At 41.8% G+C, this 12,607-nt stretch overlaps 1 protein-coding gene across 1 annotated transcript in view; it reads right to left on the reverse strand.

The window, feature by feature from the left end:
* Nucleotides 1-4,614: 4,614 nt before the first annotated feature.
* The window catches only part of LOC311100664 (conserved oligomeric Golgi complex subunit 7-like), a 39,241-nt gene continuing 31,248 nt past the window's right edge, over nt 4,615-12,607 (reverse strand). The window contains exons 18-19 of the mRNA XM_084141597.1: nt 5,279-5,466; nt 4,615-4,917 (exon numbers count right to left, since the gene is read on the reverse strand). Coding sequence (XP_083997723.1) covers nt 5,300-5,466 — 167 coding nt within the window. The 3' untranslated portion in view covers nt 4,615-4,917; nt 5,279-5,299. The remainder of the gene's footprint in view (nt 4,918-5,278; nt 5,467-12,607) is intronic.

The raw sequence follows: 12,607 nt of genomic DNA on the forward strand, positions 1-12,607 counted from the left end.
TTGCATTTTATTGATGGCAATTTTAATGCACAGAGATACCGTGACGAGATCCTGAGGCCCATTGTCGTGCCATTCATCCACCGCCATCAACTCATGTTTCAGAATGATAATGCACGGCGCGTGTCGCAAGAACTGTACACAATTCCTGGAAGCTGGAAATGTCCCAGTTGCCCTGCATACTCACCAGACATGTCACCTATTGAGCATGTTTGGGATGCTCTGTATCGGCATGTACAACAGCATGTTCCAGTTCCCATCAATATCCAGAAACTTCACACAGCCATTGAAGAGGAGTGCGACAACATTCCCACAGGCCAATATCAACAGCCTGATAAACTCTATGCGAAGGAGATGTGTCGCGCTGCATGAGGCAAATGGTGGTCACACCAGATACTGACTGGTTTTCTGATCCACGGCCCAACTTTTTTTTTAAGGCATTGGTGATGCATATCTGTATTCCCTGTCATGTGAAATCCATACATTAGGGCCTAATGAATATATTTCAATTGATAGATTTCCATATATGAACTGTAAATTGTTGCATTTATATTTTTGTTCAGTGTATTATCTTTGACTGCAAAACTAACTGGGCAGTAATCTAATAGGGTTTCCGAGCTTCTGAATCTGGCGGGTAAATGCTGCCAGTAGATGGCGGTGTTTCAAACAGGTCTAGCTTGTGCATCCCTATCACTAGCTATCAGTAGCTAACAGGGAAGAAATCTGAGGGCGAGTGCAGAGCGTGAGCGTGAACCAGAGGCTTGAACAATGGTGTCAGCAAAAGTTAAAGCCCTGTATGGGATTGTTTCGAGTACATTGCTGGAAAGGACAAAAGCAAATGTATTGTAGTGTCAGAAGATGGCAAAATGTGTGGAACAGAGATCAAATGGAAAACCCAACCAACCTCAAAGTTCATCTGAACAGAGCCCACAAAGAATCATACAATTTCAGGATAAAGACAAGGTGAGACAGCCAACAGGTATTAGTAGCTGCACGTCAACGGCAACCAGTAGCTTCACGTCAGAACAACCAACTTTAGCAGTTTGCATGAAAAGAGCAGAAACATGACAACCTAATTCAAATGAGTTTAACAAACGAGAAGAAGCACTGGTTAATTCATTCATCCAGTTTGGCAAGTACACGAGACTGTGCGATGAGCCAGCCTTCAGAAAATTCAACCAAACTCTTGATCCCAAATGTAAAACTCCTGGCGCTGCTAGAGTAAACGAGTTGATTGCTTTGCAAATGGATACAGCAACCCAGAAAGTTAAGGAGATTCTGAGAGGCATGTAAAGTAACCCTGTGTGTTTACGGATGGATTGACTGCTTCGTTTATGGAGATATGAGCTTGGTTCTATCACCCCCTCCTCCAACAAGGCACAGCATGCGTTGCTCAACCTTCATCGGATTAAGCATCCACACACCGTAGAGGTAATTGACCACACATTGGATGCATGGGATATACCAGAGGAGAGATCCTATATATACTCGTCATAACTGACCACAGGGCAAACATTTTCAAGGCTATCACGCTATTACAGAACAGGGAAGAGAATACCTGTGTGATCAACAACTACCAGAGCTGGCCATAGCTTTGAACGGCGTGGCAGAAATGTCTGAATCTGAGTCAGACACCGAAAATTAACCTTTTAAATCCAAGTCACATTTAAGATGAATTTATAATTTAAACCTAACCAAACCTGTTACCTGGCCCATCACCTTATGTATTACTCCCATGCATAAGCCTACTTTCTGTCCCTAACACAAATGAAAACTGAAACTAAATAATAAAAAAACGAAATATACATTATTTTACAAAACTCAAACTAAATAGAAATTCGTAAATCAAGCCTAAAAACTAACTGAAACTAAATTTAAAATAAAAATCTAAAACCTAATAGAAATAAAAAAAAATAATAGAAAATTGCATAATTATAATAACCTTGGATAGGGCTAAATTTGAATGTTTCTTACAGATGAAATATGAAATGCATATGCATACCCATGGTAGCAATTGAAAGGGAACAGTTTGTAGATAATGGGAAAATGATTACAGCAAAGGTGAGTATTCAACATTTTACCTGACAAGACTGAAACCAAACATTACACTGTTGATTTTATGTGCTTTTGACATTTACTGGACATTTTGCCACATTTGTTGACAACGAAATCTGAAAATCCTCTGGATACATTCAGTAACATGATAAGACTATTCCTGGAAGATGTGGTGTAGGTGCAACATGAGAAACAAATTAGACAAAACAATTACAAGGGTTTGAGTGAGAGGACTAAGCGATTTCCATTCACTTCAGCTATAGCTGTTCCGTTGAGGAACTAGAGCAAGCGCACTTGTAGTCGTTTCGTTTGGAACACAACCCTGTATCCCCACCATCACACACTTACTATTGTTGTTTGAGCAATACAACAATTGTCCATTATAAATCACAATCTGGGTCAGGTGGGCATGATTTGAAAGCTTGTTCTATTGCCAACATGACTAGCGGAGTTATAAAATTTGATCTTATAGTGTTAGGCTTTCACAAGGCAATTCAGAGAAACTGATCGTAATTCTGCTGTGCATAGAAAGGAGGCATGAGTGCATTCAGGTGCGTGTGCCACGGCAGATTTTCTTCACAATAAACAAACAAAGGCTCATTCTGTTCAGAGCAACCCAGGGTATGACACCACGTAATCTTGAAAGATGAGTGTGGAGCGATTTCAGTGCCAACAGAAATTGTATTTTATAATTTTGAATTGATATTGAATTATAATGTAATATTTTGTAATGTTTGATGTACAAATTGAATCATTTAATTCATAAATTGAACTGAATGAATGTTGCATTGTTTTAAAATACAATTTCAATTTAATTGAATATTCAAATGCAATATTTATATATTCCGTTTCAATAGGGTAGATATTGCATTCATCGTCTATGTATCAAAGTTTACAAACCATGACTTCAAGTTAATAAAAATATTTCATATATTCAACTTCTCAAATGCATTCAGATTCAGTTCTCTAAATTCCGATTCAAAACCAGAGACAACATCTTGAAAACTGAATATAAACACTGAGTGCACAAAATATCAAGGACACCTGCGCTTTCCATGACATAGACTGACCAGGTGAAAGCTATGATCCCTTATTGATGTCACTTGTTAAATCCACTTCAATCAGTGTAGATGAAGGGGAGGAGTCGAATGGGCAAGACAAAATATAAGGACATTTGAACGCGATATGGTAGTAGGTGCCAGGCGCACCGGTTTGTGTCAAGAACTGCAACGCTGCTGGGTTTTTCACGCTCAACAGTTTCCCGTTTGTATCAAGAATGGTCCACCACCCAAAGGACATCCAGCCAACTTGACAACTGTGTGGAAGCATTGGAGTCAACATGGGCCAGTATCCCTGTGGAACGGTTTTGACACCTTGGAGTCCATACCCTGACAAATTGAGGCTGTTCTGAGGGCAAAAGGGGGGTGCAACTCAATATTAGGAAGGTGTTCTTAATGTTTTGTACACAGTGTAAATATTGAATTAGAATATTAAATTGAAATTGTATTTTAAAGCTGAAAGCAATATTCATTCAGTTCAGTTTTAAATCATGAAATGCAAGTTAAATGTATGAATTCAATGATTCAATTTATGCATTAAACATTCAAAAATATTACATTCAAATTCAATATTATAATTTAAATTATAAATTATAAAATACAATTTCTGTTGGCACTGAAATCGCTCCATATTCATCTTTCAAAATACATTGAGTCATCTTCATTTACAGCATTTCCCTCACTCAGACAACAAAAAATCAGCAAAACGTATTGTCGCTCGCGGTGCTCAAGTCATAAAAGCAAGCCAAACCATGAGTACAAATGTACACTTCACATTTCCAATTCATAAAACTCATGTCATATACAGTTCCCGCCAATATCCAGCAACTTCGCACAGCCATTGAAGAGTGGGACAACATTCCACAGGCCACAATCAACAGCCTGATGAACTCTATGCGAAGGAGAAGTCGCACTGCATGAGGCAAATGGTGGTCACACCAGATCCTGACTGCTTTTCTGATCCACGCCCCTACCTTCTTAAGATATCTGTCCCAGTCATGTGAAATCCATAGATTAGGGCCTAATCAATTTATTTCAATTGACTGATTTCCTTATATGAACTATAAATCTTAAAAATTGTTGCATGTTGCGTTTATATTTTTGTTCAGGATACTTTGTACCTCTCATTTACTCAAAGTGTTTCCTTCATATTGGCAGTGCCCTGTAGAATGGACAGAGGTATTGCTTGAGTCGCAATTTTTTTTTATATACTGTTGCGGATAAAGTTCGGAATGACACAATGTCATGTGTACAACATCTAAAAACCTGCACCACTAAAACTGAGAGCTTTGCCGTTTCAAAATGGACATTTGGGTATTTTTGGAGCCTTTGTTAATGTTTTATCAGGGCCCCCACACTACACAACAAGTTCATTACAAAAGAGGTGTCTGGACCATTCTATAACATGCCATGTGATGTCACAGAGATTTGGTTCTAAAAAGAAAAGGTCTCCTTTAAATCAGACATTTAATTTGAATCTTCAATGAACTTCATTATCAAAGAGTTGAAGACAAAGAGGCCAGATGTTTATTAAATGAGTGGACAGATTCCAGTACATTACAAATAAGCAAAACCATTTCTACCCTGATTTCCCCCCATAGAAGTGTAAATTAACAAAAATTAACCATAATAGAAAACAATAGAAAAAAAGACAACAGCATAGCAAACAGTATGATGCCAAAGCAGTTTAAATATTTGATTCCCAGATGTTGCTTATAGCCAATTCATGATGGGAATATCCCTAAATGGAGACTTTTCAGTTTTCTGCCATACCAGGGGTCCAGACTCCAGATTCTAGTTATCATATCTACAGAAAGGGAAAAAGAGTGAGCAACAAGCGATTTGAGTAGGATCATAATCGTTACATTACATCAATCCATATTTATACTTTGTATAATGTTTTTTGTCATTTGATAATTTTTTGTCTACATTCTGTGAGACTGGATTAGTTTTTTAGTCAGGTGTAAACACAAGATCTGTCTGACCAACACAGGCGATGAAGGAAACAACGTATTTGTGTTAAGATGAGAAAAAACTCTGGGCCCTATAGTTCTAATGTTTGACTTATGTGACAGGGACAGTGCACATTAATCAACATTTCAGTGTTCATATAAATCTCAATGTGCCAGAGTTAGTAAAAGAGCTCATTTTTGTCCACAGTCCATTACCTGTTTAGAGTGAGACCATGGTCAGTGGTCCAGCCCCCTCAGGGCAGCGATGGTGGACACCAGTCTGCGGGGCAGCAGTTTGGCTGTCAGTCTGTACTCCTCTGGCTTGGCCCTCAGCAGGGTCACTATCTGCTGCAGGGTCCTGGAGGGCTGCAGGCCCAAAGCATCCATCACGTTGCTCAGATAGTCTGTGGGGAGTTAGGAGACAGATATTGAAGAAGACCAACACTGTGTTACACGCTGACAAGACCGCTCGCGCGCATGTTGATTTTGTCCACCCACACCAGACGCGATTAGTACACACAGGTTGAAATATAAAAACGAACTCTGAACCAACTATATTAATTTGGGGACAGGTCGAAAAACATTAAACATTTATGGCAATTTAGCTAGCTAGCTTGCTGTTGCTAGCTAATTTGTCCTGGGATATAAACATTGGGTTGTTATTTTACTTCGACAATTGCAGCGCGTCAAGCATCACAAATAGAACCAAGTTCTATTTTAGCGCCTGGCTACGCAGACACTAGTTGACACGCGCGAGCAGTGTGGGTACAATGATTGAATAACATGTATGTGTAAAATTATATTGCAACGTTCGCACATGCGACGCAAGTGATGTGGCCAGCATGTTACACTGACACACTGAAAACACAGTATAGACATACAGTCATGGTCAAAAGTTTTGAGAATGACACAAATACTAATTTTCACAAAGTCTGCTGCCTCAGTTTTGATGATGGCAATTTGCAGATACTCCAGAATGTCATGAAGAGTGATCAGATGAATTGCAATTAATTGCAAAGTCCCTCTTTGCCATGAAAATTAACTTAATCCCCAAAAAACATTTCATTTCAGCCCTGCCACAAAAGGACCAGCTGCCATCATGTCAGTGATTCTCTCATTAACACAGGTGAGAGTGTTGACGAGGACAAGGCTGGAGATCACTCTGTCATGCTGATTGAGTTAGAATAACAGACTGGAAGCTTTAAAAGGAGGGTGGTGCTTGAAATCATTGTTCTTCCTCTGTTAACCATGGTTACCTGCAAGGAAACAAGTGCTGTCATCATTGCTTTGCACAAAAAGGTCTTCACAGGCAAGGATATTGCTGCTAGTAAGATTGCACCTAAATCAACCATTTATCGGATCATCAAGAACTTAAAGGAGAGAGGGTTCAATTTATTTATTTATTTTTAAATTTTTTAGTAATTTAGCAGACACTCTTATCCAGAGTGACTTACAGTTAGTGAGTGCATACATTTTTCATACTGGCCCCCCGTGGGAATCGAACCCACAACCCTGGCCTTGCAAGCGCCATGCTCTACCAACTGAGCTACAGGAGGTCAATTGTTGTGAAGAAGGCGTCAGGGCGCCCAAGAAAGTCCAGCAAGCGCCAGGACCGTCTCCTAAAGTTGATTCAGCTGCAGGATCGGGGCACCACCAGTACAGAGCTTGCTCAGGAATGGCAGCAGGCAGGTGTGAGTGCATCTGCATGCACAGTGAGGCGAAGACTTTTGGAGGATAGCCTGGTGTCAAGAAGGGCAGCAAAGAAGCCACTTCTCTCCAGGAAAAACATCGGGGACAGACTGATATTCTGCAAAAGGTACAGGGATTGGACTGCCGAGGACTGGGGTAAAGTCATTTTCTCTGATGAATCCCCTTTGATTGTTTGGGGCATCCAGAAAAAAGCTTGTCCGGAGAAGACAAGGTGAGCGCTACTATCAGTCCTGTGTCATGCCAAAAGTAAAGCATCCTGAGACCATTCATGTGTGGGGTTGCTTCTCAGCCAAGGGAGTGGGCTCACTCACAATTTTGCCTAAGAACACAGCCATGAATAATGAATGGTACCAACACATCCTCCGAGAGCAACGTCTCCCAACCATCCAAGAACGACAAATGCCTTTTCCAGTAAGGCAAAAGTGATAACTAAGTGGCTTGGAGAACAAAACATCGACATTTTGGGTCCATGGCCAGGAAACTCCCCAGACCTTAATCCCATTGAGAACTTGTGGTCGATCCTCAAGAGGCGGGTGGACAAACGAAAACCCACAAATTCTGACAATCTCCAAGCATTGATTATGCAAGAATGGGCTGCCATCAGTCAGGATGTGGCCCAGAAGTTAATTGAAAGCATGCTAGGGCGGATTGCAGAGGTCTTGAAAAAGAAGGGTCAACACTGCAAATATTGACTCTTTACATAAACTTAAATGTAATTGTCAATAAAAGCATTTGATATATCTCATAACACTGAAGCAGCGAACTTTGTGAAGACCAATACTATATTTGGCCTTGTGTTTTAGGTTATTGTCCTGCTGAAAGGTGAATTCATCTCTGAGTGTCTGCTGGAAAGCAGACTGAACCAGGTTTTCCTCTAGGATTTTGCCTGTGCTTAGTGCCATTTCATTTATTTTTTATCCTGAAAAACTACCCAGTCCTTAACGATTACAAGCATACCCATATCATGATGCAGCCACCACTATGCTTGAAAATATGGAGAGTGGTACACAGTAATAGGTTGTATTGGGTTTGTCCCAAACATAACACTTTGTATTCAGGTTTTACTTTAATGCCTTGTTGCAAACAGGATGCATGTTTTGGAATATTTTTATTCTGTACAGGCTTCATTATTTTCACTCTGTCAATTAGGTTAGTATTGTGGAGTAACTACAATGTTGATCCATCTTCAGTTTCCTCCTATCACAGCCATTAAACTCTGTAAATGTTTAAAAGTCACCATTGGCCTCATGGTGAAATCCCTGAGCGGTTTCCTTCCTCTCTGGCAACTGAGTTAGGAAGGACACCTGTATCTTTGTAGTGACTGGGTGTATTGATACACCATCCAAAGTGTAATTAATAACTTCATCATGCTCAAAGGGATATTCAATGTCTGTTTTATTTTGTTTTTTACCCATCTACAATTAGGTCCCATTCTTTGCGAAGCATTGGGAAACCTCCCTGGTCTTTGGGGTTGAATCTGTGTTTGAAATTCCCTGTACGACTGAGGAACCTTACTGACCTTATGTGTGGGGTACAGAGATGAGTCCTGAAAATCATGTTAAACTCTATGATTGCACACAGAATGAGTCCATGCAACTTATTATGTGACTTGTTAAGCACATTTTTACTCCTGAACTTATTTAGGTTTGCCATAACAAAGGGGTTGAATTCTTATTGATTCAAGACATTTCAGCTTTTCATTTGTAAAAATTTCGAAATACATAATTCCAATGACATTATGGGATATTGTGTGTAGGACAATGACAAAATAAATCTCAATTTAATCCATTTGAAATTCAGGCTGTAACAACAAAATGTGTAAAAAGTCAAGGGGTGTGAATACTTTCTGAAGGCACTGTATATTATTACCTATTAATTCCTACATTATTACTATATTATTACCAATTAATCTCTTGTGGACAGACACGTAACAAATGGTATCGTAGCGTCTGTCAACAGATTGTGGGATGTGACGACTAACGAGGAACTTTGTTCCGGTTTGCAGATGTTTTTTTCCGGTACTCGCATCTTTCGAATTTCGGAAAGAGAGGCGACATCTGGCCGATAGACTTGCCTGAAACTTGCAGAGTTTTCCCATTTAAGGGGGTGGAGACTTCACAAGTCACATTTGTACCTTTCTCTAACATCTCCCCCCTGAACTTAATCGAGCATATCAAGATTTTAGTTGTGGGTTTCCGAGATTAATTATAAATAGATGTAGAGTGCACCTGCAAAGCTTAATGAATTATAACAGCGCCGGAGAAGATGGCTGCCGTTTTACAGCCCTCTAACCAATTGTACTATTATGTGTGTTTTTCCGCGTTATTTGTAATTTATTTTGTACATAATGTTTCTGCCATCGTCTCTTATAACCAAAGAGAGCTTCTGGATATCAAGACAGCGATTACTCACCTCGCATTGGACGAAGATTTTTTCTTCAACGAGGCGTTCGCGAAGGATATCCTACAGACACCCGACAAGGCCCAGATCCCCGTCATTCGCGTGAGGAAGAGACGGAGATATCGCGGACGCAGATCCGGGTGCCTTGTAAGGATCCGACGGCGAGCGAGTAAACTGCCTCTCCCATCAATCCTATTAGCCAACGTTCAATCTTTTGAGAATAAAATTGACGATTTAAGATTACGGTTATCCTACCAACGGGACATTAAAAACTGTAATATCTTATGTTTCACGGAGTCGTGGCTGAACGACAACAATGATAACATTCAGCTAGCAGGCTATACGCTACATCGACAGGACAGAACGGCAGACTCTGGTAAGACAAGGGGTGGCGGTCTCTGTATATTTGTAAACAACAGCTGGTGCACAAAATCAAATACTAAGGAAGTCTCGAGGTTTTGCTCGCCTGAGGTAGAGTATCTTATGATAAGCTGTAGACCACACTATTTACCAAGGAAGTTTTCATCTATATTTTTCATAGCTGTCTATTTACCACCACAAACCAATGCTGGCATTAAGATTGCACTGAATGAGTTGTACACGGCCATTAATCAACAGGAAAACGCTCATCCAGATGCAGCGCTCCTAGTAGCCGGGGACTTTAATGCAGGGAAACTTAAATCCGTTCTACCTAATTTCTACCAGCATGTTAAATGTGCAACCAGAGGGAAAAAAACTCTAGACCACCTTTACTCCACACACAGAGACGCATACAAAGCTCTCCCTCGCCCTCCATTTGGCAAATCTGACCATAACTCTATCCTCCTGATTCCTGCTTATAAGCAAAAACTGAAGCAGGAAGCACCAGTGATTCGGTTAATAAAAAAGTGGTCAGATGACGCAGATGCTAAGCTACAGGACTGTTTTGCTAGCACAGACTGGAACATGTTCCGGGATTCTTCAGACAGCATTGAGGAGTACACCACATCAGTCACTGGCTTCATCAATAAGTGCATCGATGATGTCGTCCCCACAGTGACCGTACGTACATACCCCAACCAGAAGCCATGGATTACAGGAAACATCCGCACTGAGCTAAAGGGTAGAGCTGCCGCTTTCAAGGAACGGGACTCTAACCCGGACGCTTATAAGAAATCCCCCTATGACCTCCGACGAACCATCAAACAGGCATAGAGTCAATACAGGTCTAAGATTGAATCATACTACACTGGCTCTGACGCTCGTCGGATGTGGCAGGGCTTGAAAACTATTACAGACTACAAAGGGAAGCACAGCCGCGAGCTGCCCAGTGACACAAGCCTACCAGACGAGCTAAACCACTTCTATGCTCGCTTCGAGGCAAGCAACACTGAAGCATGCATGAGAGCACCAGCTGTTCCGGACGACTATGTGATCACGCTCTCCGTAGCCGATGTGAGTAAGACTTTTAAGCAGGTCAACATTCACAAGGCCGCAGGGCCAGACGGATTACCAGGACGTGTACTCCGAGCATGTGCTGACCAACTGGCAAGTGTCTTCACTGACATTTTCAACATGTCCCTGACTGAGTCTGTAATACCAACATGTTTCAAGCAGACCACCATAGTCCCCGTGCCCAAGAACTCTAAGATAACCTGCCTAAATGACTACCGACCCGTAGCACTGACGTCTGTAGCCATGAAGTGCTTTGAAAGACTGGTCATGGCTCACATCAACAGCATAATCCCAGAAACCCTAGACCCACTCCAATTTGCATACCGCCCCAACAGATCCACAGATGATGCAATCTCTATCGCACTCCACACTGCCCTTTCCCACCTGGACAAGAGGAACACCTACGTGAGAATGCTATTCATTGACTACAGCTCAGCATTCAACACCATAGTGCCCTCTAAGCTCATCACTAAGCTAAGGATCCTGGGACTAAACACCTCCCTCTGCAACTGGATCCTGGACTTCCTGACGGGCCGCCCCCAGGTGGTAAGGGTAGGTAACAACACATCTGCCACACTGATCCTCAACACGGGGGCCCCTCAGGGGTGCGTGCTCAGTCCCCTCCTGTACTCTCTGTTCACCCATGACTGCATGGCCAGGCACGACTCCAACACCATCATTAAGTTTGCCGACGACACAACAGTGGTAGGCCTGATCACCGACAACGATGAGACAGCCTATAGGGAGGAGGTTAGAGATCTGGCCGTGTGGTGCCAGGACAACAACCTCTCCCTCAACGTGACCAAGACAAAGGAGATGATTGTGGACTACAGGAAAAAAAAGAGGACTGAGCACGCCCCCATTCTCATCGACGGGGCTGTAGTGGAACAGGTTGAGAGCTTCAAGTTCCTTGGTGTCCACATCACCAACGAACTATCATGGTCCAAACACACCAAGACAGTCGTGAAGAGGGCACGACAAAGCCTATTCCCCCTCAGGAGACTAAAAAGATTTGGCATGGGTCCTCAGATCCTCAAAAAATTCTACAGCTGCACCATCGAGAGCATCCTGACTGGTTGCATCACCGCCTGGTATGGCAACTGCTTGGCCTCTGACCGCAAGGCACTACAGAGGGTAGTGCGTACGGCCCAGTACATCACTGGGGCAAAGCTCCCTGCCATCCAGGACCTCTATACCAGGCGGTGTCAGAGGAAGGCCCTCAAAATTGTCAAAGACTCCAGCCACCCTAGTCATAGACTGTTCTCTCTGCTACCGCACGGCAAGCGGTACCGGAGTGCCAAGTCTAGGTCCAAAAGACTTCTCAACAGCTTCTACCCCCAAGCCATAAGACTCCTGAACAGCTAATCATGGCTACCCGGACTATTTGCACTGCCCCCCCACCCCATCCTTTTTACGCTGCTGCTACTCTGTTAAGTATTTATGCATAGTCACTTTAACTCTACCCACATGTACATATTACCTCAACTACCTCAACTAGCCGGTGCCCCCGCACATTGACTCTGCAACGGTACCCCCCTGTATATATAGCCTCCCTACTGTCACTTTATTTTACTGTATATATAGCCTCCCTACTGTCACTTTATTTTACTTCTGCTCTTTTTTTCTCAACACTTTTTTTGTTTTTGTTTTATTCTTACTTTTTTTGTTTAAAATAAATGCACTGTTGGTTAAGGGCTGTAAGTAAGCATTTCACTGTAATGTCTGCACCTGTTGTATTCGGCGCATGTGACCAATACAATTTGATTTGATTTGATTTGACTAACTTTATTGATGCTTTGGCAAGTAGGACTTTGGCAATGCATACTTGATGATGCTCTATTATTAGCAACATCAATGTAGTTACAAATAGCTTTATACTTACAACCAATGTGTGTATAATTGTGTAATGCTTCTTGGTTTACGTTCAATCATCTGAAAATGTTATGAGTCTGTAGTTAAAAACTCGCAGTAGATTTAGGTTTTTCTAAACTACCAACTCCA

Source organism: Coregonus lavaretus (genome assembly GCF_964263955.1).
Source record: "Coregonus lavaretus genome assembly, chromosome: 25".
Classification (NCBI taxonomy): domain Eukaryota; kingdom Metazoa; phylum Chordata; class Actinopteri; order Salmoniformes; family Salmonidae; genus Coregonus; species Coregonus lavaretus.